The 26275-nt window shown below is 45.2% G+C and overlaps 1 protein-coding gene across 6 annotated transcripts in view; it reads left to right on the forward strand.

The window, feature by feature from the left end:
* SH3BP4 (SH3 domain binding protein 4) overlaps positions 1-11118 on the forward strand; it is a 188245-nt gene extending 177127 nt beyond the window's left edge. For 5 of the 6 annotated variants that reach the window (XM_025199363.1, XM_014518172.2, XM_025199364.1 and 2 more), the window contains exons 4-5: positions 6487-6675; positions 7871-11118. In XM_025199363.1, coding sequence (XP_025055148.1) covers positions 6487-6675; positions 7871-8095 — 414 coding nt within the window. In that variant the 3' untranslated portion in view covers positions 8096-11118. The remainder of the gene's footprint in view (positions 1-6486; positions 6676-7870) is intronic. The other variant, XM_025199365.1, reaches the window with a different exon arrangement.
* Positions 11119-26275: the final 15157 nt, after the last annotated feature.

Here is a 26275-nt window from a genome sequence, read left to right on the forward strand (position 1 = left end):
CTTCCTGGATAAGGTGAAGGTCCTGTAATACAGCCAGGAACCTACGCGAGCGGTCAGACCTGGTTGTCTGCTCCTCCCAGCAAATGTCTGGGTAGTTTAGGTCACCCATGACAACAACATTGCTTGACCTAACCGCCTCCATAAGCTGACTGGAGAAGTCCTGGTCTAGCTCTTCCCCCTGGTTAGGTGGTCTGTAGTAGACACCCACCGTAAGGTCCCTTTCGCCACACCCCCCCTTGTAGTTTGACCCGTAGTGTCTCTGTCCGAACCTCCTCTAACCCGAAGCTAATCCTTGATGATGTGAGGTGCTCTTTGACATGGAGCACAACACCCCCCCCCCTTTCCTCTCTGTCCTGTCTCTTCTATATAGGGTGTACCCCCAAATGCCCACCGCCCAATCGTAGGTAGGGTCCCACCAGGTTTCTGTTAGCCCTACTAAGTCTGGGTTCCTACTCACAATCAGGAGGCACCGTTCCTCCTGCTTACACCCCATACTACGAGCATTAGTGTAGAGGCACCTGAGGCCTCCTGAGGGTGCACGTGCCTCCCTCCCACTCCCAGGGCAGTTGTGGCCCCCTGCTCCCCGGACATTGATGCTTACCTGGGCTTCCCTTCCTCTTGTTACCCTGCATGCTGGTGAAGCATCCTCTCCACTCGAAGTGGCCCCTTCCCCCGGCAAAACTAGTTTCTTGTCTTCTAAAGTGAAGTTTAACTCCAGGTAGTTAAAGCTACAATGTCAGTTTTAACAAACTTCTCTATTTGCTGAAAACCCTGTTTTGCAAGTACACACTGTGCCATAGTGACACTAGAGAAAAGTCTTCCTCAACCCAATAAGAAAAACATCAGCATTTGTACAATTAGGGTAGTAGCACTCCATGGTTTTATAGTTGCTCAGCTTTGTGTCATCTTCCCAAGTTATCATATCTGGTGAGTTGATATTTTACTGTTAACACTGCACTGTGAAATAAGAGCAAGATAGATTCTCTTCTGTTTTGCCCATCAGTGCCTGCAGTAGGTGCAAAGGGACCCTGAGGGGTCTTGGTCATGAGAGGTGCTACACCCCAAGAGCAAGGCTGTTCCCCACCCTCTCAAAACTCGTCCCCTGAAGATATCAAAGTGTGGTAGATGCGGTGGGGACCACATGGACTGCACTGTGGCCAAAAAGAGGACAACAGTGGGTGGTTACAGGAGGTTCTAATCCAATTCTCCACTTCCATAATCCTGGGCCTAATGTAAACTATCACGGTCCAAGTTGTGATTTGAAGCAGTCTACAATTTCATTGGCTCCCAAGGATCTCCCAGATGACAGTCTTCTCATGTGCCTCACCACCACACCACGAGCTCTGTAAAACCAAGTGTGCCAGCTTGTCAATGGGGTGGTTGAGGCTGACATGGACATATGATGAAGAAGGATTTGGAGCCTCACTATGTCCTAGTGATAGCAGTTGCTGTGGAGATGGATGAGCAGTGGCTTGCCAAGCAAGCAGAAGAAAAACATAAAAAACATAGAGACTAGGATGAGGTGCCATGCAGGTCAAGGAACAAGGGCATATCTTCCTATAAACCTACCCGTCTCTCCATTGCCCCAATACCAGTCCCTTCCCTAGCTGCCTCCCCTGCCTCCAACACCCTTAAAAGGTACCAGCAAACTCCAGCCTCACCTATGCTCAGAGGCCATCCCTTGACCACACCTGCTTGCCCTGAGACCACCCTACCTCTCTCCTTCCCCACCTCTCAGAGGACATCTGTAGCAAATGGATTGAACTCCTCTCCCTACTCCACCCTGGACTACTCCACCCTGGTTCTCCTGTGCCTGCTCTCCTGAAATGTTTCAGTGCGGGTCCTTGCTGATTGTTTCACACCAGCTCTTCCTCTGACCTCACTGCTGTGTTTGAGGTTGACATTTATCCTTTTCTGCTTTTTCTTTTCATGTAAACCATATAATGTTCTCCTCCTGAGGAAGCTATGGTGGTGGTATTTTTCCATGTGAACAAATGTTTTAAGCCATTGGGCCATCTTTATGACTCCCAATGAATTCACATCCAGGCATGTTCATGTGAAAATGCTTTGTGATATTGTCCCCACCACACCAGTTCACTCTGTGCACAGCATGTGTCTATTCCTTGTTGAAATGAAATGCCTTATAAAATTCTCTGTCACGTTTTTCGTATCCTTTGGCATATCTGGAACTGCCACCATAACTCTGGATCCTTGAGAACTACCAGTTTTCTGTAATGCAAAAACAAAACAGACCCCAGTTAAAGTGAAAGGCAGTCCATTTTGAAACCACTTTAAAAGTGTTAATGGAAACAAGTTCTATGCAGCACTTAATTATCTAAAGGAATGCATGCCACAGGATATTCAGGAGGCACATGGCTGGGAAGGAGCTAAAGAATGATTAGATATTTAGGGGATGATATTCACGGTTTGCATAAGATTAAAAAATAAGAAGGATGCTGGTCTCATGTTTTGGAGCACAAATCACTGATTTAGCTACTTGCAACTAGGAAAAAAACTTTTCCCGTAGATCAGTTGTTATCCATTAGTGGGTTTCCTGCATTAGCTTCCAGAGCCCAGCCAGTGTTGAAGACTGTGGGGGGGGGGGGGGGGGGGCGGGTTTGATAGTACAGGGGTTAGCAACAGTAGAACATAAGAGCATAAGAGCTCTTACTGGTTCAAACCGTAGGCCCATCTAGTCCAGCATCTGGAGGGCCCAATTCAAAGGCCACCCCCCTCACTCCCCTGCTTAATTGCTCCTGTATTGTGCAGTGGCAGAGTGAATTGGGTATAAGCAGTATTTTTCTACCATATCTTTCTCACTTGCAGCCTCCAGCATTTAAGGTCTAGGAAGCTCTAATTCAGAGGCTGTATCCCCTACCTCCCAGGCTCAATAGCTATTTGGCTGTGGGCCAGAATAACCCAACCTGGATCTGAGGCAAGCCAGCATTTACACCCAACCACTACTACTTCCCATGACCTGGCTGCAGTAAAACCTCTTCCCCCTTCCAGTCAAGCCCCTACCATCCAGTTGCAGCATGGTGCTGACAAAACACCCTGCACCTGAATGCCACCAAAGCCACAGCTCCTCAGCCACATCCAAAGGCTCTGCAGGTTGCTGGCTGCCCCCATAGTAGTGGCTCTGTGTAGGTTCTAATAATCCACTTAGGAATTTTTTATACCACGTTTTCTTGTATATAACTCGCACTTTTTTTTCCCAAAAACAAGCTGCTGGAAATCTGGTTCCTCATTTTATCGTTTGTCAGGTGTTTTCAACCTTTTTTGGTTGGTGTACCTCTGGCAGCCGACGAGCAGGGAGGGGTCCCCCTTGTGCAGTGGTGAAACCAGAAAATGCTCCCACTTCTCCACTCTGCTGCCGCATACCCCCTGGGGCCTTCCCAAGTGCTCCCAGGGGGTTGCGTACCCCTGGTTGACAACCCCTGGTGTATGTGGTATGCCATCCAAGGCAGAGAGCAGTGAGCAAGGAACTAGCCCTGGGTACTCCCTGGAGAGCCTGCACTGCCGGTCTGTCCCCAGCTGGAGTTCCAGTATGCTGGATCAGAGAGCAGGCACCCTGTCTCTAGCTAACTTGCTTCTCTCTCACTGCACCTGTAGTCAGAGAGCAGGGAGCCCAGGCTGACGCAGGTAAGAAGACTATGCCCTTTGCCTCCTGTCGCAGGGCACCTCGGTGCTCTGCTGCTAGAGAGGGGAAACTGCTGGGGAAAAGAGCCCTAGCAGGGAATAAGAGCCCACCTGCAGGTTGCCAGGGCAACTGGAGGCAGCGAATGACCCACACCTGACAGCGGTTAGCTGGCTGGAAGGGGCAAGGCCTGGCCCTTATAAAGCCCAGGGCTGAGGCTAGGCTGGTAGTTCCTCGCCAGCAGCCAGAGAGGTAGGAGCTCCCGGAGTAGGGATGCGAGAAGCAGCAAGACCTGCAGGTACTGCTGGAGCAGAGTTATAGATGGCAGCTCCGGAGGCTTGAGCAATGAGTTAAGTTGTGGCCAAGAGGCTTGTGTTTGTTTTGTGGTTGTTTATTACACCGGTGGCTAGGGCGAGGCCATAAGGGGTTGGAGGAGGCCTCAGGGGGAACCCTGGCGCCAGGGAGGGCGCAGCGTAGTGGGGACTCCCACCGAAGTGTGAGGACCCCGGTGCCAGTAAGGGCGCAGCTTGCGGGGTGCTTAGACCCCAGCCCCAGAGAGGGGCATTTGAGGAAGCCCAGCATGGGCACAGCGAGCCCCAGAGAGGGAGCAGTATTATTAGGAAGCCCCAGTGTGGGCCCAGTGAGCCCCGGAGAAGGAGTACTACTGAGAAGCCCCAGGGCGGACATGGCGAGCCCCTGTGGAAGGCAGAGTACTGTGGTAAACCCCGGTGAGAGGGGGTAGTGGTGCGGTGAGCCCGGGAGAAAGGGGGTAGCAATGCGGTGGGCCCGGGAGTCAGGTGGCGTAGCTGAGGAGTCCCAGAGGGGGCACAGAAGTCCCCAGGAAAGGGGCAACATTACGGGGCAGGCCCCGAGTGGGCTCGGAGAGCCCAGGAGGGGGCAGCACAATAGAGAAGGCCTGAGAGACGGGCATGAATATAGACAGAGAGAGAGACCAACGTCTATCCCATCTGCGAGGCTTGGGGCGTGTTATCAGGGGTGGTTGGAGCCATGCGTAGCCCATAAGGCTAGGGTTCCTGGGGAGCACCCATCATACAGGGAGACCCCCGGAGAGTCCGGAAAACCACGGGGTCCGAGTCAACATAGAGCCGTGCCCAAGGAGACATAAGGCAGCCTCCCAACTTTATATAACAACAAAGACGTGGTGGGCAAGAAATAGAGGGTGCCCTTGGGCTGACTTGACATGGAGGAAGGGGCCTCAAGGAGATCACGGCCCTCCTGTAGGACTTTGCTGTGACACCTCCCTCAAGCAGTCACATAATATGTATTCCCCCTTCCCCTCCTTCCTCCCAGTCTGCTCAGGGCACTAGAAGAGATTGCCTCTGATTCTTTCCCACCCCCATCCCCTGTCCTTTCACTTGTATTGCTACTCTTGCTGCTGAGTGAGTAGCAGCAGCCAGGGGTTAATGGGGCAGGAACAGGCTCCCCAAGTGGTTTGCAGCTGGGTACATGCTGCAATATTGCAATGTGGGATGTGAGGTACCTGCAAACCTCTTCTGTGGATTTTTTTAATTTTGTAACTTATTCTTAATATGGTGTATTGCATTTTATCATTTGTTCGGTTAAATTACTTATTGGTGTTTTCAAGGAAAAAATCTTTTTCTTAATTCTGCATTCCCCAAACAAAGTGCATGTTATGGGGGCGGATAGAGGGGGGTTATACGTGATAAAATAGGTTTTTTTCCCCTCGCCTCACACCTATCATTCAGATTCTGTTAACTGTGTTCTTCTTGCTAAGGCCCTAGACTGGTTGTGGTTTACAGAGACGAGTCTTCCCTTTTCATCTGTTTTTTTTTTTTTTTTTTCTAAATTCTGTCTGCTTTTGTTGGCCAAAGAATGACTAGGTAGATGTGTGCTAGATATATAATTTCTGCTCCAGATTCCCTGATTGAAGTCCTTCATGAAGTGCTTTGGAAAAAAAAAAAAAAATTGCCATTTTGAGATCAGTAAGCCATCCAGTTAAAAACCATTGTAATGATCTTTAGATTTCCTGTTGTCCTGAAGCTTTAATATACGGTATAAAAGTAGTATACAAATCAAAGCCATACCAGAATAATTGCTTCATTCATGCTGCCTAGTGCTCTGAACTCAGCTGATCAGCTGAGTTTCACTAAAAGCAGGCCCAACACTAGCTTTCCCTATACCTGCCCTAGTGCTTTGTATTTGCACTTATTAGTTTAAAAAAAAAAAAAAAAAAAAAAAAAAAGTTCCCTAGAAGTAGTTTGTGTTTCTTTCTGATATCATCTTGCTTTCTGTAGCAAAAGTACTGTTCTTCCCTGGTCATTAATGCACAGAGGTGTATTGACCAAGTTGAATTAATTGGTTTTTATTATACACTGTTATTAGTCCAGTCTTGATGGGCTTCAACTGTTAAGTATCTTGGAAAGCCACTAGTTCCCTAACCCTATAAACCAGTACAAAATGGGGGTAGAATGCTTTATTTGGTTAATGGGATTATTCTTTCTATGGCTCTGACTTTATTTTGCTACCTGCTGCATCAGGGGTTGATAAAGATTGACTGGAGAGACTTTCCTGTGCAAATAGGGATGGTTATCTATCTGTGTGTGCTTTCCTGATGTGTTTTGAGTGGCCTTTTTCAAAAGCAGGGAGATTGAACCACATTTTTGACATTGAGGACTTGACTTTCTTCTTCCACAGCTTCATTCTTTTCTATCAAATTCAAAAGCAGTGAAGTTTTGTTGTCACTGTAGTAACGTGCCCTCAGCTGCTGGGCCACAGTTTGACTAGGTAGGAAATGACTGATTGCCTCTAGAAAGTAAAAACCTATGACTACACCTGATGTTGGCTTGGTTTGCTGTGCCCTCTCTCAGGCCTTGCTGAAGATGGACTGCCAAGGGCTTGTTGTCAGGCTCATTCAGGACTTTGTGCTCCTCACCACAGCGGTGGAAGTGGCTCAACGCTGGAGGGAACTAGCAGAGAAGTTAGCCAAAGTCTCCAAGCAACAGATGGATGCCTATGAAGCTCCCCACCGGGACAAGAATGGAGTGGTGGACAATGAGGTGAGACTGGATCAGATAATGCAGTCAGTGGGTGTTGGACAAGTGGCTTTTTACGATGGGCTGGAATACAAATGCTCAAGCATAGGCTTCGGCTGCCTTTCGGTTTTGGGTACATTCACAAATGAACAGTGCTCATTCTGAGATTCAAGCTGTGGCTGTGTTTTGTTCTGATCACTGCAGTGCTAAGTGGATGAACTGGCCTTAGTTCAGGTGTTCATCCCTGAGCCTAAGGAGTTGGATTTCTTTCTTGGTGACATTTATGTACTGAGAACTGTACCAACACAGAAATATTAGCGGGGCTAGAACGGTCTTGTCACCAGCTGTATTTTACTGAAGAAGCTAGCAGCATCCTCAGATCTTTCTTTTCTTTCAGGTGAGTAAATAATTCCTGGTACAATATGTTTGAAGAGGGCATGTGTTCATCTGATGGCTAATGTTGCACCTCTTTCTCAGTGGACCCTGCGTCACATGCATTGCCTTACAGGAATACAGAAATAAGATGTCTGCAGTTGGAGGATTGCTCCATCTTTCTTGCTTTTTGTTTGGGGTTGGGATAGACAGTGCAGCAGTGGTTAACCCCCCTCTTTGCTGTAACTTTTGAAAATGAAATGGGACTCCAATGCAGGGAGTAATATTCTGGAGCATTTCCACATGGCATAAATTTGGTTTAAGATCACCCTCTGACACTGCCAAATCGCTTTGTGTTATTACTTCCAAACCAGTAACTACTGTAGCATACATTGCTTCCCTTTTTATCACATTTAAACAACCTGTATTTCAAGGAGAAATAGCCAATAGGTTCCCCCCGCATTCACAGCATTGCTCAGTGTTCAGATTTAGGCAAGCTGACACATGTAGGGTTACCTTGCTGTGGATCCCAAATCAGGAAAGCACATGAGTATGTGCTGGCATGCCTTGCTGAGTAGGGATTGAAATTTAGTAAAGTGCCTTGTTGAACTGAAGTGTGAATGGGCTTGATCCAGTCTGGGATGTTCTTCAGGGCATTCTGGTGCACTGTGGCATGATTTGATCTTGCAAGTCCTGTGCCCCTCAGCAGCCTCACAGTCTACTAACCAATTGCTAATGGTTTCTAAAAGGTAAAAAAAACGACTGGTCTAAGGCACAAGGACAGTTCCTTAAATTCTGTGTTTTAATGATTGTCTTTCCTTCTTTTTTCTCTCTGGTGTGAACATAGGCCATGTGGAAACCAGCATATGATTTCCTGCTAACCTGGAGCAACCAAATCGGGGACAGCTATCGTGATGTTATCCAGGAACTTCACACAGGGCTGGACAAAATGAAAAGCCCCATCACAAAACGCTGGAAACATCTCACAGGAACCTTGATCCTAGTCAATTCCTTGGACATACTTCGTGCAGCGGCCTTCAGTCCTCAGGACCATGAAGATTTTGCCATCTAACAGTGGGAAATATTGGCATGCCTAATTCCTTGTATTTTTAGCAGATGACTCCAAAAAGGAAGGCTCCTTGCACAGTTCTGAAAGGCCAAAGTTTGGAAGTCCTCTCTAGGACTGCAGTTCAGCAGTAAAGCTGGACTTCCTTCAGCACTCTCCTCCTTGTGGGGAAAAAGTCCAGAAAAGTTTATTTTCTATGTGATCTGGTTGATATCAATTAAACCATTTTTACTTGTTAAGTTTAAATTGGGGTGGGGGAGGTGGAAGAGACTACTATTTTTAGGCATTTACAAATAAATATCTAACTTTTTTTTTAATGAAGACTAAAGGTTGAAACCACTTTAGGGGAGTTGTTGCCATTTTTTATGTTGTGTAGAAACTTCTCTTTTAAATTATCACTTTGAAATTAGCCTGGAACCATGTAAATAATGTGCTTAGAACAGAGCACAATGTGTCTCTCGTCTACCCTGTTGCCACACCCTTTACAAAGTTTTTTACTTTCTACAGCGTGTGACCTGTGTTTATAAACTATTGCATTAAGATGAAATGGCCTGCAACTCTGAGAGTGTTACAAAAAAAAGAGTGTTATGCTTCCTTGTTCATAATTCCCTCTCTCCCTTTTTGTTATACACATTTTTTTTTTTTTAATTCTACATGGAGAAATACATTGTCTGTTTTCAACTGTTCAAGAACAAGTTTTTAACTGGAAAAGGTTAATGCTATCATTAGCATCAGGCAAAGGAGTGCTTCATACCAGCCTGCTGCTACAAGAAATGTTGGGAAAGAAGCTGAAACGATTTCTGATTCAGTGGATTGCTCTCCTTTTTCCTTCCCCTTCCTGCCCCACTATGGACATTCACTAAAAAGATGCCAGTCTTCTTTATGGGAGAACCTTGCCTAACTACTTCATGCTTTACCTCCTCAGTAAACTCTTCTCTAACATTTATACTTGATGAAAGTGCTCAGAAGAGGACAGAACAGCTGTTTTAGTAAAAACTGATCTTTTTTTAAAGGTTTTATGATTTAGGATCTGATCCAAAACACATTGGAGTCAGTGGAAGCTGTTACCTAGAATTAAATGGTCTTTGATTTCACTGGCTTTTGGACTGAGCTTTTCAAGGTTACTGACCTCCAATCTATCATTTAAAGAGTTCTCTGTCATATAAGGGGTTCCACAGAGCTAAACCTGAAACATCTCTGTAGCATCCTGTGCCACATACGCTACCCTTTTTTAATAGCTGCCTCTTTTAAATTACCCTCTCCTTCCCTCCTTTTGAAACACTTAATGTGGGGAAAATATTTTTGCACAGAATGAAGTTTATTTTGAGTGTAAAGTCCCATTTATAACATAGCAATGATGCCACACAATGAAAAGCTGGGAACATCATGGTCTATTAAAGAAGTATCTTTCAAGCTGACTAGAAAGGTTTTTGGAAGCATATTTGTATCATTTTTTTTTTTTTTTTTTTTTTTTCAGGTGTAGGTAGGGATTCACCTAACCATGCTGTATAGAAGGCTGTTTTTTATTGACTGATTTGTGATTGAAAGTTGCAGGAAGATAATGACACTTTCTCCCAAACCACTGCTGCCACCACCATTGTAAAGTTGGCAGCGTAGGAGGTTACAAATGGTCTCAACCATCCGCCTGTAGGTTTGCTCTGAAAAGTTCAGCTGGCTTCCATCACAGGGCCCCTTCACCTTATATACAGTCTGCCTGAGCCTTCTGTTACACTAACATTTGACACTTTTGCTACCCCAAAAGTTGACCTGTTAAGGCAAATACTGCCAAGCTATTACAAGTAGCTAGACATATACGGTTTATTGCAACTACATCCTTGTTTGGATTACTGGATGTAGTCATGTTCTCTTCTAGCGCTTCCAAAGTTCATCCCCAAAATATTATTAGTAACAGCATTTTTCTTTCTCTCTCTTGCCTGTCCTCACAAGAATGAACAGCACCTTAACCATGGATTTTGTCCTCAGGGGCCTTAAGGAGTGTCCTATGCAATGTATCATAGCACAGACTTAAAATCCATTAAACCCCACAAATACTTTTTTTTTTCTTTTTAAAGAAGCAACCACCTTAAGAGCATAAGCTCTTCATGCTCTGAACCAAAACTGACATGGAAACAGGAATATCTTACGTGAGAGGGAAGCTGAAGCTCAACACACTAATTAAAAGCATCTAACCCAGCAGAGCGCAAGTTTCTTAAAGGAGCAGCTCTTCAAAATGCCACGTACAGCAGCAGAGTTGTCTTAAGCAGCTGTTAAACGGACATGTTTTTGTGCTTTATCTGAACCTTGGTTTCTCTGTTTCTAATAACTTCTATTTAAATCCGTGATCCTACCAACGGATCTCTGTAAGCAAACCCTTCTGTCGGTGCAGAGGTCTGTTGAGTAGCTTCTTTAGGGTTTGGTGCAGAGATCCAGTCAAAGGCTGAGGGTCTGTAAGAAGCATCAATATAGCACGTGGCAAGCAATGAGCATGGTTTGGATCAAGACAGTGGAGGCAGTAGTGGCCTTAGTGATCTTACAAGCAATGTTTAGCCTATAGGGCAAACATGTTTAGCTTCCTGGGATTCTTACAAGATGGGAAATAACTGGATAGTTTTGGAGTTGTTTTTTTCCCAGTTTTCCTAACTACCTCAGGAACTGTACACCCAGCTTAACACATTTCAACGGAAGCCTAAAACCACCTTGCTAAACCAGACTCTTCTATTCTTGAGAATCCTTTGAGCACAACTGTCAAGTTTCTGGATTAGTGGGTGCTATCACTACATGATTCAGCCTTCCCCTCTCCCTCCATTAGAAATTCAGTGTCTTTTTATTCACCACAATCTGGGTGTGTCCCTCCAAATGCCTTTCGCCCAAGAAATGTCAGGCCCTGCTATGGAACCTTGGTCTGGATTTGCATTACTACAGTATGTACAGTAACTGGTTATTGTACTTAACAGTGTTTTAATGTTCCTTTTTTTTAAAAAAAATTATATGGAAAAAATATTATGATTAAAGCTGTTGTTTGAACACTCCTGGACAGTCTGAAGCTCATCTTATTTCCTGGGAAGTTTCTTCTCAATCATAGGAAAAGTTGGATGCGTGAAAGCCTTTTTGTGCATTTCTATCCAATAGTCCTTTCTTACTGCAACTGTTGAGTCTCAAGCCTTTCCTACACAGATCAGTGGTTAGTAAACTCACCTCTAAGTTTTAAGCTTTAATTGGTTTCCCATCCATATTATGCTTATTATTATTATGCCGTATTTAGTGCTTTCCTATCTACTTTAGAGGACAGGATTAGGATTCAAAACATCCTTGATAATTTAGAGAAATGGACTGAAATAAGTAAGATGAAATTCAATGATGCATGCAAAGAACTATTATCAAATGCCCAGAAATGAAATAAGGAATAACTGGCTAGGTCACTCTACTGTAGAAAAAGGACCTGGGATTTTAATGGATCGCAACTGCAATAGGAGTCAACAATGTTCTTTTAAAAAATAATAATAAAAGACAGTTGCATAGTATTAACAGGTATGCTGGATGCAGAGTACAAGAAAGGGTTGTTCTTCTCTTCAGCACTGAAGACCCACCTGGAATACAGTGTCCACTTTAGGCACTGCACTTCAGGAAAGATGTGGAAAACCTGAAAAAAGTCCAGAAGAGAGCAACAATATTGATTAGAGGTCCAGGAAATGATATAGGAGGAAAGGGTGGACAAAGTGCAGTTATTTGATTTAGAGAAGACTGAGAAGGGCATCTGATCCCAGTACTTTAAAATGAGTACCAAGACAGTGGTGTGAAGTTGTTGTGTGTCTGTTGAGGCCAGGAAGTAAGTTTAATTTTTGAAATGCAAGTATCTAGCTCTTGTGATTGTGAAGAACAGCCTGAAACCACAGTCCCTGCATATTCACAAAGCAGACAGCAAATAAAGAACTCCCCACTTTTGTTAATATTTAAGCTTCATAAATTATAGGGGCTGGGCACAGCCGTACCTCATGACTGGAGGATAGTTGGATTTTGCAATAGAAACGGTGACCTTAATCTGTCAGGGTCATGCTATTACCCTAACAGATGCTTCAAATACAAGGTTTTACAAAGCCAGGAACCAGCAGACATGTCTAATAAAATTGTGCCGGTTGTGACTAGCCCTGCTTTTCTGGATCTATCTCTGAGCTTGTTCTAAAAGGCACATCATTTCTGAGCTCTGGTGAGATCTTGGGAAGTAAGATCTTGGGAAATCAAGCACCACCTTTGGTAAATACACTGACCAGGCTCCACAATGTAATGCTATGTAGATAGGTAGTGTGCAGATCTACTTGGAAAAGAGATGCCTGCTTCAGCAGACCTCCTCCACGTATGTATTCACCAAATCTGCTGATTTGTATTAGACAGACATATTTGTAGCCCCTGGTTTTACTGACTCTCCTTGCAAAGGCTGGACAGCTAGCAGAGAGGGCTAAATTAATGTTCTCCATGTGCCTACACAGAAGTGTTTGCTGAGTTCAGTCACTTATTGCTGTAAACTTAGGGAAGGCCAAGTATTTGCACAGGTGTTAGTGATGGTGTACTCTGAAGGCCATGCAATTGTAAAGATGTCGCAGAGGCTATAATCTATCATAGTGGTGTTATGAAGAGAGAAGCAACTGGCTTAATTCTTGGACCTCCCCCTGCTTTGTATAAACTTGAGCATATTTGGTATAAATGTGAGATGATCACTGCCCCATGTCTCCAAAGCTGCTTTCCTGAGCTTAGTGGCACTTTAATTGTCAGTAATACCTTTTTAATGTCCTGGTGAGTAGAGAGCACTATATCAAGGTTGGACAGAAAAGGAACTTGTGCTTTCAAGCAGCTAGCGTTAGACCACCCACATGCATTGCCGCATACTTTGTAATGGTTACTACTTGTGCTGAGTGCTGACACAAAGAAGTGCACTTCCAAGGTGTATGGTGCTGCATGCTTTGTGTCCAAGATCAGAATCTGACTTGGGGTTATTACTTCCCACTTGGAACTGTTTGTTTGCTGTCCCCTTTGAAAGTCCTATGGGAAGGCTGCTCTGTTCAGATGATGTCTGTCATCTCTGTTTACAGTGCTTTCTTTCATTACCATTTCACCTCTATTGTCAAAGGACAGTCCTTCACAGTTGGGAGGAGTGCTGGAATTTCTCAGCTACTGTGAATGCAGAATGATGGCTTTGTTTGCGACTTGGGACGGGGGAGGTTATTTACTTCTGCATGTCTTAAATGTCTCAAAATGTTGCATTTCACCTTCATAAACTGACCGCAACAGATGGAGCAAGCCCTGCGGTGCCGCCTGCATCTGGAACCCGCAGCTTGGATGGACAAGTCTCCTGTCAGTTCTGCTTCCTTCCTTTCCTGTCACTCATCATGGTCACCAGCTTCCTAAACATCCCTACTGACCTCAGCCAGTCGCTTGTGTTGAGATGCCGATTTCATCAAGTACTCCGAGCGGTCCAGATCTCTGTCCGTTAGCTTCATGTGAGAGGCTCGGGAGGTTTCTCTTCAAAATCAAGAACAAAACTAAGATATAAAGATTAACAAAAGGGGAGAAAGGAGTGAAACCAACTCACCAGCATGCAAGACAGTCTACCACGGTGCAGAAGCTAACTAAGGTGGGGACTGTTTGTTCTGTCAAAGGGTGTGAGTAGAACCGTGAGTTCATGTGTTGCCACGATTCCTTGAATCTGTAGCAGGCCAATGTGTCAGGAACCAGGCTTCTGGTTTGGGGGTGTTTCCTTCCTTTTCTAATCATATTATCTGCATCTTTGGGACCTGTTCCAAAAAAGTGTCATACACAAGGTGATGGAAAGGAGATTTCCTAGTCCCTCATTCCAAAAGATTGTTTGCCTCTGGGACCAGAACAAAAGGTACCTTGTATATACATTACACCTTAGGTGTGGGTTCTTGCCAATGAAATATTAAATTCCTGAATCATGATTCAGGAGTTGGGAAAACATCCATCTGTTATATATACTCTTTAAGTTATAAACACGGGCCAGGACAGCTTCTTTGTTCTGTTTTGCTGTTTTACTAGAGACTATGATTTGAACTTCTAAGCACTATCACAGTATACATCACAATAGGATTTGGGATCATCTTTCCGCTTTCATTTCTTTGTTGTTAAGTTTGGCTCTGTTACAGTAAACCGAGTAGCTAGTTCGCTAATTCTGAAAGTGGACAGATTGCTTTTGATAGGTCTCTAATGATGTAGTTTCTCCAGGGCTTCTCATACTGTTTGATATTAATGGTCTTCCCAGACAGAGAACTACTCCACTAATCTCGGTGTTGGACGGCAGACTACTTGGAGAAATTTGGTAAGCGTGCCTGTGCTTTCTGTGTTCATGCAACCATACTGGCTCCTGCTCTCCTAGAATCCCCAATCCCTAGTTACAAAAAAAAAAGTCTGGATTTCTGAGTATGTAAAGGTGAATTGTTCATTACAAACACTAAAGAATAACCTGAATGGTAGAACACTTGCTGATGTAAATTCTAATTATGAATGCAGCAGCGCTATTATAGCTCTTACACAGTGATTGTCAATCTTCTTGGACTCAAGGCACCCCTTGGAAAATATACCAGTTCTTAGTTTTCATTTCTTTCTGACCACAGAAAAATAATGGCATAATTCTTCTTTTGCAAAGAATTCAGAAAGGCCACAACAGATCAGAATGTTTTTAATATTATGGGGTTCATATACACATGTTCCAGGGTGGGGGCATTTTAATTAGAGTGGCTCTCAGGAACCACTCTAATTAAAACATCTGCAGCATCTCGTGTATTCAATGTCAAAATGACAGCGGGGGCACTTTAACTAAAGCTTGATCAACTACAGCTTGTTGAACAAGTTTTAGTTAAAGTGACCCCACTGTCATTTTGAAATGTGGGATGCTGAATAAATAAAATGCTACAGCACACTGGAGCATTTCAGCTGACTCAGTTAATTGATTAATCAAGTTTGCTGCAATATATTCTAATCAGAACATGTAGAAGCACGTGTAAAAGTGCCCACAGATTCCTGTTTGAATTCTTAGGGTTTATCTTGTGAATCATGTAGGTGTCTGCATACCTAACCATGTTAATATTGAGTGTCACCCCATGTCATCCTTAAATGAATCTCATGACACCCTGGTTGAGGATCACTGCTCTAATGCACTGATCCTTAACTTATATGCCGGCTACCATTTCGACCAATGCTTGGGACTGAAATGGGGACCCCTCCAGAGCTGAAGTTTAAATAATCACTGAGCCAATGAGCTAGTCTCTTGAATAAACAGGTATAATATCCATGTCCTCTGGATGAAGGTCAGAAGAGAACTTGACACACACTAACCAGAGTCATGCTGGGATGGGTAGCTTCTTCTCCTTCTGACCATCAAGATTCTTTACGATTGTTCCCTACCCAGAATCCTCCCTGGAGCTGGCTTTCATGCAGATGTGATTACTGTAAGATGTGTGCCAGTGGAAAAGAGAAAACATGAAATAATTACATGAGATTAGATCTTTCACAACACAAAAGTCTCTGCTATTATAGCAATAATAAATTTGAGTGTTTCTTTTAAAAGATGCTTATAGTTTTTATTATCACCTTCTTTCTTCTGGTTCATAATTTTCTAAGAAACTTTGCATTAAAAATGGGATCCTTGAATTCATTTGCTCCTGTTTCCACCACCCCCTTCTGAAATTAAAATCATCTGTGGCTACAATTGTTGGCCATAACAATAATTGATGTAAGAGAGAGAAGAGGGTGTTCTGAGCTAGGGAAATAAGCACTGAGTGAAGGAGTAATTTTCATGCAAATAACCTTAGTAATGAACAGAGGAGAAGAGATTGCAGGAAAATCTTCCGCTGAAGAACTGTTTCAGGGTTTAGTTAATTGATTTTTAGTTTTCCTTCAGGATTTGTGTGTTCCTAAAATGTGAATATTTTCCAAGCTGTGTTTTCCTCACTAATGTGGTCATGCTCCACCATCTCTAATACATCTGGGACCCAATTAGCATCTCACAGTCTTTAAAGTTTTTAATCCACATAACACCCCTGCAAGTTTAAGGGAACACTGGTTTCCCTTATCTGTAGATGGGCAGCTGAGGTACATAAGTTAAGTATCTTACTTATGGTCACTCAAGGACTTTGGCAGAGCAAGGAATTGACCTGTGGTTTGCCAGTGTTACAGGCTAATTCTCTTAACCAAGGCTTTCTTCCTCCCTTGATTTAGCTTCCCTTCTTCATCCTCCATGTCTTGACTTTCCCACCCTTTCCACTTACTCTGAATTATATGTCTGTCTCCCAGTTCTGCTTTCTGCTCTTTCCCATGCCTCGCAATCAAAACACCCTGTCACATACATAATAGCACTCCATATATTAGGATACCACAAGCACTGCTGAATGAGGTCTCCTTGGCAGCCTTGATGCCTCCCAGCTTCTGGGTGCCAAAGTCTTTGCAGGAATGTGGCATTTTGGAGGAATCAAGTCAGTGTGTCCAGCATAAATACCATCATATGGGTCAGTCTGGAAATGGGTAGAGTGGTACTTACTCTACGTTCTATTTTCGATAAATAGGCACTATGCAATTCCGGTTAAATCAGAGACTTGCCAAGTTACTGCAGAGCAGTTTCCTAAAGTGTGCCATGAGCTCCTTCAACAAGTGCGCATGAGCATTTTCAGGTCTGTCTTTTCAAACGGGATGATCCAAAGGACACTACGTGGCTGAAAGTGGCATTTGTATTCCCCATGTTTTGATTCTGTGAAAATGTTACCGACTTCCAAGCGCCACCTATTCGAGTAAGCTTGAAATGTTGACCTCGTTGCTTAGTTAAAGTAGAAGCCAGGAGTGTGAATGCAACATTCCCCTGAAGTGGTGGAAACAGATTGCACATGGATTTCTGTCTGCCCCTGAGGTTCATGCATGTCATCTGTCTTCTGTATGAATTCTCTGAACTACTTAGGTTCAGAGACTACTAAGGTCTCTGAACTACTGAGAAGAGCAATCACGCCAGCTGTGGGTAAGCATTTGCAGCAGGGTTCCCCACCTTTCTGGATCTCATGGCCCTACCTTCTTCAGTATTTGATTGCTCCCACTGCCCTCTGCCCTACTGCATTTTTTCTGATGAGTGAGAAGTATGGATGCAGGGGTAGCAGTGGATATAGTCTTCCTGGACTTCCGGAAGGCTTTCGACACTGTCTCTCACCCCGTTCTCATTAGGAAACTGGGGGACTGTGGCGTAGACACCCACACAGTCCAATGGGTCGCCAACTGTCTAGAGAGCCGCACCCAGAGGGTGGTAGTGGATGGGTCCTTCTCGGCCTGGAAGGACGTGGGCAGTGGGGTCCCGCAGGGCTCGGTCCTCGGGCCCGCCCTGTTCAACGTCTTCATCAGTGATTTGGATGAGGGGGTGCAAAGCACCCTGTTCAAATTTGCTGATGATACCAAGATGTGGGGGGATGTGGGCACAATAGAAGGGAGCAACAGGCTACAGTCGGTCCTTGACAGGTTACAAGGATGGGCGGAGGAGAACAGGATGGGGTTCAACACAGACAAGTGCAAGGTGATGCACCTGGGGAGGAACAACCGGCACCATACCTACAGGCTGGGGAACACCCCTCTTGTCAGCACGGAGGTGGAAAAGGATCTTGGAGTCATTATTGACTCCAAGATGAACATGGCTCGGCAGTGTGGGGAGGCGGCTAGGAAGGCCAACTGTACCTTGTCGTGCATCCACAGATGCATTTCAAGCAGGACCAAGGAGGTGATCCTCCCCCTCTATGCTGCACTGGTCAGGCCGCAGCTGGAGTACTGCGTCCAGTTCTGGGAGCCGCACTTTAAGAGGGATGTGGACAGCATCGAGAGGGTCCAGAGGAGGGCCACTCGCATGATCAAGGGACAGCAGGGCAGGTCCTATGAGGAAAGGTTACGGGACCTGAACCTGTTCAGCCTCCAGAAGAGAAGGCTGAGGGGGGATCTTGTGGCCTGCTATAAACTAGTCAGGGGGGATCAACAGGCACTGGGGGAGTCCCTGTTCCCCCGAGCGCCGCCAGGAGTGACCAGGAATAACGGTCACAAGCTGGCAGAGGGAAGGTTTAAGTTGGACATCAGGAGGCGCTACTTCACGGTCAGGGCAGCTAGGGTCTGGAACCAGCTTCCAAGTGAGGTGGTGCAGGTTCCCACCCTGGGGGGTTTTAAGAGGAGGTTAGATGACCATCTTGCTGGGGTCGTTTGAGCCCAGTACTCTTTCCTGCCATGGCAGGGGGTTGGACTAGATGATCTGTCCAGGTCCTTTCCAACCCTAGAAACTATGAAGTACCACTGAAGTGCTGAATTCACAGACAGGCTCATTAACCTAGCGAGGAGGGTTTAAAACTAGGTTCGCCAGGGGATGGAGACCAAAGCCCTGAGGTAAGTGGGGAAGTGGGAGACCTGGAAGAAGAGCAAGCAGGAGGGGGCAACAAGGGAGGTGTTCTCATACTTCCTGAAAAATCAGGGCAATCGACTAGCAGGAAGAACTGGAAGTCCTCGCACAGTCACAGTACTATGACGTGATCAGACTAACAGACTTGGTGGGATAGCGCATGACTGGAGCACTGTCAGGGATGGGTACAAACTGTTCAGGAAGGACAGGCAGGGGAGAAGAGGAGGAGTTGCACTTTATGCTCAGAGCTCCAGTATGAAACAAGATATGCCTGTTGAAAGTCTTTGGATTAAAGTAAGAAGTGAGAGCAACCAGGATGACGTAGTGGGTATCTGCTACAGACCACCAAACCAGGAGGAAGTGGTGGAGGAGGCTTTCTTCAAACAGCTACCAGAAGTTTCCCAGTCTCAAGTCCTGGTTCTCATGGGGGACTTCAATCACCTGGACATTTGCTGGGAGGGCAACACAGCAGTGCACTGGCAATCCAGGAAGCTTTTAGAGAGTATTGTGGACAACTTCCTGGTACAAGTGCTGGAGTGGCCAACTAGGGGCCATGCTCTTGACCTGCTGCTCACAAACAGGGAAGAATTGGTGGGGAAGGTAGTAATGGATGGCAACTTGGGTAGCAGTGACCACAAGGTCATTGAGTCCAGGATCCTGAGGGAAGGAAGGATGGAGTGCAGCAGAGTAAAGACTCTGGATTTCAAAAAAGCAGACTTCAACTCACCTCAGAATATTCATGAGCAGGATCCCCTGGTAAGCCAGTATGAAGGGAAGCCAGTCCAGGAGAGCTGGCTGTACTTGAAAGAAGCCTTACTGAGAGTGCAGGAACAAACCTTCCCAATGTGCAGGAAGACTAGCAAGTATGGCAGAAGACCAGCTTGGCTTAGCGGGGATCTCTTCAGTAAACTACATAACAAAAAGGAAGCTTATAAGGAGTGGAAACTTGGACAAATAACTAGGTAGGAGTATAAGAGCATTGCTCAGGCATGCAGGGGTGAAGTCAGGAAGGCCAAAGTGCAATTGGAGTTGCTGCTAGCAAGGAATGTGAAGGGTAATAAGAAGGGTTTCTACAAATATGTTGGTAGGAAAAGGAGAAACGGAAAGTGTGGGACCCTTACTGAATGGGGGAGGCAATTTTGTGGCAGAGGATGCAGAAAAGGCTGAAGTGCTCAATGCCTTCTTCACCTCAGTTTTCACAGGCAAGGTCAGCTCCCAGACTACTGTATCTGGCAGCACAGTTTGGGGAGGAGGTGAGCAGCCAACCAGGGTGAAAGAAAAGGTTAGGGACTGTTTAGAAAAGCTGGACATATACAAGTCCATGGGGCCAGATGGGTGCTGAGTGAGCTGGCAGATGAAATTGCAGAGCCACTGGCCATCATCTTTGAAAACTCATGGTGATCAGGAGAGGTCCTGGGTGACTGGAAAAGGGCAAATATAGTGCCCATATTTAAGAAAGAGAAAAAGGAGGATCCAGGGAACTACAGATCAGTCAGCCTCACCTCACCTCCTGGAAAAATCATGGAGCACATCCTCAAGGAATCAATTTCAAAGCACTTGGAGGAGAAGAAGGTGATCAGGAACAGTCGGCATGGATTCACCACGGGCAAGTCATGCCTGACCAACCTGGTTACCTTCTATGATGAGGTGACTGGCACTATATGGATGTGGGGAGACCAGTGCAAGTGGTATTACCTTGATTTTAGCAAGGCTTTTGATACAGTCTCCCACAACATTCTCTCAGGCAAGCTAAGGAAGTACAGGCAGGATGAATATAAGGTGAGGTGTAGATGAAGGTGTAGGTGAAGGTGAGATGAATATAATGTAAGGTGAACAGAAAACTGGCTGGAGCATTGGGCTCAGGGAGTAGTGATCAATGGCTTGATGCCTAGTTGGCAGCCAGTATCATGTGGAGTGCCCCAGAGGAAATTCCTGTGGCTGGTTTTGTTCAATGTCTTCATCAGCAACCTGGAAAATGGCATAGAGTGCACCGTCAGCAAGTTTGCAGATGACACCAAGCTGGGGGGAGCAGTAGGTACCCTGAAGGGTAGGGCTAGGATTCAGAGTGACCTAGACACATTGGAGGTTTGGGGCAAAAGAAGTATCATGTGGTCCAACAAGGACAAGTGCAAAGTCCTGCACTTAGGACAAAACAATCCCATGCACCAGTACAGGCTGGGGGCTAACTGGCTGAACAGCAGCCCTGCAGAAAAGGACCTGGCAGTTATAGTAGACAATAAGCTGAATATGAGCCAGCAGTGTGCCCTTGTTGCAATGAAGGCTAACAGCACACTGGGCTGCATTGGTAGGAGTTTTGGCAGCAGGCTAAGGGAAATGATTCTCCCCCTCTATTCGGCACTGGTGAGGCCACATCTGGAGAACTGTCTTCAGTTTTGGGCCCCCCACTACAGAAAGGATGCGGAAAAATTGGAGAGCCCAGCAGAGGACAAAATGGTGAGGGGGTGGAGCACATGACTTATGAGGACAGACTGAAGGAGCTGGGCTTATTTAATTTAGAAAAGAGGAGACTGAGAGGATTTAATAGCAACATTCAACTACCTGAAGGGGAGTTCAAAAGAGGATGAAGCTAAACCGTTCTTAGTAGTGACAGACATGAGCGACGTGTGTCCCCAGCGGCTGGGGGGGCATGGCAGTGGTGGGAGCATGGCAGCAGTAAGCGGGAGCTCCTGCAGACACCGCCAGCACTGTTGGGAGGGATAGTGAGTTCCAACCAGGGGTCGGTGACCCCCCGCAGATGCCATCGGCAGCAGCCAGCGGGGACCTTTTTGTAGGGGGTGCACTGCCATGCTCAGGGGGTGCATGTGCAGCCATGTCCACTCCCTACGCATCATCCCTGGTGACAGATGACAAAACAAGTGACAACAGTCTCAAGTTGCAGCAAGGGAAGTTTAGGTTGGATATTAGGAAGAATTTTCTCACTAGGAGGGTAGTAAAACCATGAACAGGTTACCCAGAGAGGTGGTGGAATCTCCGTCCTCAGAGGTTTTTAAGACCCGGCTCGATAAAACCTTGTCTGGGATGATCTAGTTGGGGATGATCTTGCTTTGAGCAGGAGGTTGGACTAGATGACTTCCTGAGGTCCCTTCCAACCCTAATTTTCTATGGTTCTAATTAACTAACTTTCGTCACTTGAGGCATTTAGCAACTAACCCAACAACTAGCTTGGATGAAGAAAGAGAAATGCTAACAGTGTTACCTGTAGAGAGTAGTAAAAGGGAAATGTTATAGAGTCAAGGAGCTACAAGGACAATTTGAGTGAGAATTATGTACAGGTGTGCATAGCTCTGTGTGCATATGTAATCATGTATTGGCAGGCAGCTACACAAAGGAGACTGGGTTTATTGAAGAGTAACAATGTATAACAGGCATATCCCCGTTTTCTTAGGGGGATCATCTCAGTCAGTAGGTGACCAACTGTGCCTGTAGAAAAGCCTGTAGTGATTCAAATAGAAAAGCAAAAGTAAGTGCATGGGGAACACAGGACTGAAGATGGGCACCTGTCTCTGACAGAAAGACCCAGGGAACCGTGTGTGTGTGTGTGTGTGTGTGTGTGTGTGTGTGTGTGTGTACAAGCACATGCATGCTGGATAGGTATGTAAAGGTGAGAGGAGTTCTTTAAAAACACCTCTTTAATGTGGCCATTGATGGAAACCCATTTGAGCTGGTCTTCCTGAAAAACATGATTTTGCTAAATCACCTGTCCTGATGCAGGAATTGCTGGGTACAATTCTCTGAGCTGTGATGCACAGGAGACCAGACAAGATAATTGCAAGGCTTCTTTGCAGTCTTATCGTCCATGAATAAACAAGCAGCTAAGAAAAGCAAGGCAGTTTTACTTTCTAGAATGCTGAAAACACTATTCCAGCGCCTCTTCTCCTGGGCTGACCACTTGGCAGGTGGGCATTCAATCAGGTGGGAGTTTTCCCATGGCATAGTAGAGCCTCTCCCCTGGTGTGAAGTGGTGATGGTGTCTCCTACATCAACTGCTCTTCCCCATCACGGCATACAGGAGTGTTGGTCTGAGGCCAAGCCTGTACCAAACTCATTTACAACTGGACAAGTGCTATCTTTTGAATTATAGCAATGCTGTATCTGTGTTAAATGTTGTCCAGGAGTTGAAACTGGCACCAAGGCATCATGGGAATCAGAGGTGCTCCTTGTCCCTAATGGCCACATCCTTTATAAGCTGAATACATTATAACGGGGGGGGGGCATTGTATATGGTCCATTCAGAAGCAGTTCTCACAGGTGACCCAAAGCTAGTGGGGAGAAGAGTGTTGATACCTCCTGGTTTTGGTGCATTTTCTTTGGTTCTGTTACTGGCTGCAACTGATCTTCATTCCCAGTTTGTATTTTTCTGTCTCGAAATTGCCGCCTAATCATTTCAGCCTATGTCCATAGTGTAAATTCCTGTTATACAGGCTGACAGAAAAAACACTGTCTATTTTAATGTGACCAGTCTCCTGTTAGAAGTTTCTCTGATGACTGAAGCTAACATCTTAACTTCAAAGGAATTATGCAGTTCTTTTTTTCTTTCTCCAGACCAGTCAGAGGAATGAAATGCTACAGTTAAGGTCACCTTGGAAATGCATTCTCACAATTCTACCCTGTACTTAAACCATCAAAAATCAAATGATCTTCTTGCATCGTTATAGCTCTCTGCTAAATGACAGTAGAAACATACATCAGGGAGAAAAAATGGTCCCTATTAGGTTATCAGGATATTCTCAGAACAGCCTCACTGTTTGAAAACCTTGATTTGTTCTGCCCTGCCCTCTAAATGTCTAGATTCCCATTACAGTTTTAAATGAAGCTCTGAAATAATGGGCAAAAAAATATCACAGGAGTCCATCCTTGAGTGTGTGTTTCCAACTCCGCAGTTACTGCTGTTTGAAATAACTTGCAGGTCAATCATGTTTTCTCTCCTTACCCCTTGTACCATTTGATTCAGCTGGCCCTTGCTGTGGATTATTTGTGGCTGTACTTTGTCCAGCATTGAATATCCGGTCTTGCTTTCCTTGTTTTGCTGAGAAGTCAATGCTTTATTTATTTGTTTATTAATTCGAGCACTTACACAAGTGAAAAGCTTACATTGTGAACAAGCCATGGTGTTTTAAATACAACACCTTTTTCCTCTCAGCTGCTTTGTGTTCATTTTCTTGTGACCTCATCCTTCTACTGTTTTTATCTTTCATTCACCAGACCCTCCAGCAGACAAGACTGAGATCACAAGCTTCTTTATAGCTCCAATGTTAGGTAAAAGCCAGAGGGGAGGAGGAGATGAAACATCCCACAGAAGAAGAAAAAGGATTGAGGCATATTTTTTCTCTTGCAGGTCACTTCAAACACAGCACCTGTTATTCCTCACTGCCCAACCAGCTGACTCGGACTTTGTGTGAGTTTGGTTTGTCATTCCTGTACCAATGAACTGAGGGACTTGGTTTCAAGGCTGTCCCCAACCTCGTCACAGCACGATTCCCTTGGGGACTGTAAATTGAAACATAATCCTATTTTGTAAGTGACTGAGCAAAAGACTTTAGTTAAATAAACATGAATTGGCCCTAACACATGTGTCCATAGGATCACAGGAAAGTAGAGCTAGAAGGGACCTTGTGGGGTCATCTATTCCAGCCCCCCGCTCAATATTAAACCACCCCAGCCAAATGCCTGTCTAACCGGCTCTTCAAAATGTCCAGGGATGGAGATTCAATGATTTCTCTAGGTAACCTGTTCCAGTGCTTGACCACCCACATGGTCAGAAAGTTCCTCCTAACCTCCAACCTACATTTTCTCTGCTGCAGTTTGAGGCCATTGCTCCTAGTCCTGTCCTCTCCTACAGCCACTGAGATTAGTCTATCTCTATCCTCTTCACACTTCAGGTATTTGAAGACCGTTATCAAATCCCCTCCTCAGTCTTCTCTTCTCTAAGCCTAAATAGCCCTCGTTCTTTCAGCCTTTCCTTACAAGTCACCTGCTTGATAAGATTTGCTCAGTCAGACCTAAAGGACCAGGTTCCAGATCCTTGGCTGATATAAATAATAACCCCATGGTGTTTTGCACCAGTTGATGATCTAGCCCATTAGCTCCTCTGATGCTGAACTGGCATCATCATCTGGAAGTGGGGCCAAAAGTATAAAGGTTTTGTTTTCTGAGGCAGCACAAGGAAGTTGGATGCTGCAGTTACCTTGAAAGGACTTGGTTCTCACCCTTCATATTCCAACAAGGGGAGAAAGGATAGGACACCAACAAATGAGAAGGCAGCACAGGTTGCTTGTATTGTTTTGTATTAAACCAAGCTCCTGTTGGCTCCATGCGGGTTATGTTAGTGATTTCCAAGCGCTGTCAGAAAAACAGCGTTTTTGGCTGCTATTCATGGAAGTGCTTCTGACAGGCGGTTCATGCTGTGGCATATTGTAAACAGCTTTGGAGGAAGCTGGTTTTGCCCTTCATTCAAATTGCTGTTGGTGTGTGGGTGGGGTGGCAGAGCTACAAAAGGCCAGAAAGATTGATTTTCTGTAACCAAAGGGATGGAATTTACAAGGTCCTGACTGGAGAGGTCTCAGCTGAACTAAACTAGGGGGGACCAGAAGGCTTTGGGGGAGACCTTGTTTCCCCTAGCGCCCCCCGGGATAACAAGGAATAACGGCCACAGGTTGTTGGAGAGTAGGTTTAGATTAGACGTCTGTAAGAACTACTTCACAGTCAGGGCGGCTAGGATCTCGACCCAACTTCCAAGGGAAGTGGTGCTGGCTCCTACCCTGGGGGTCTTTAAGAAGTGGCTTGATGCCTACCTGGCTGGGGTCATTTGAGCCCAGTTTCCCTCCTGCCCAGGCAGGGGGTCGGACTTGAAGATCTACAAGGTCCCTTCCGACCCTACTTCTATGATTCTATGATAAATTTGCACCTGTGTGATTTAATAAAGGTCAGAGATGGACTACTGATCTGGGTGATTTTTAGCTTTGATATAAGTGGGATACTGCAAGGGGTCTAAACAGCATACTGGAACCAGCAAAGACCAATCAGCCTTTCATGTGTCCAGTTGTGGTAGGCTATGGTAATGTATTGTAAAATCTTTATGCCTCACCCCCATAGGAACCTATGCCTGGGGCTGGCTTCAATGTGTACTCGGAGACCGTGGGAAGACTGGTGGGTCCCAAACAAGAACCCTTTCACTAAGTACTCTGAAGCTAAGCATGTGTGGAGGAGTGGGTGATGTACAATATCCCATTCCCATCTGTTCTTGGTAGACATGGTAGCTTTTTCTGCAGGTCTTTGGGCCTTTGGCTGCTTAGTGAAAGGAACAGGAATTTTTACCTTTGTACTATAGTTCTGTCTGTATTTAATTGTGCTTCATGAAAAGCACTTTAGTATCCCCCTGGATGAAAAGCAATTCATGATATAAGACATTGCACTATTGCTGCCACCACATTACTCTGTTCTGAAGTGTGTGAGCAGCAGCATCCACAGAAATATGAGCAGGGGTAGATCTACCCAATTTCCCTAGCTACAGGAGAGATGTAGTTAAGGAAGAAACACAGTGCTGTGTACGTTTATGGCACTAAAACCTAGGTCTATAAACATATTTAGCCATCTGTCTCTCCACTAATTTCTATAGGAAGTTAGATACCTAAATAGGAGTTAGATGCATATAGACCTTCACAGATCTCAGTCACCTAGAAGTATGAGACCACTCACTTGGATTTTTACACCAAAGTAACACAGCTGCTTAAAACCCCCACACTCTATGA

Source organism: Alligator sinensis, unplaced genomic scaffold, assembly GCF_000455745.1.
Source record: "Alligator sinensis unplaced genomic scaffold, ASM45574v1 scaffold233_2, whole genome shotgun sequence".
Taxonomy (NCBI): Eukaryota; Metazoa; Chordata; order Crocodylia; family Alligatoridae; genus Alligator; species Alligator sinensis.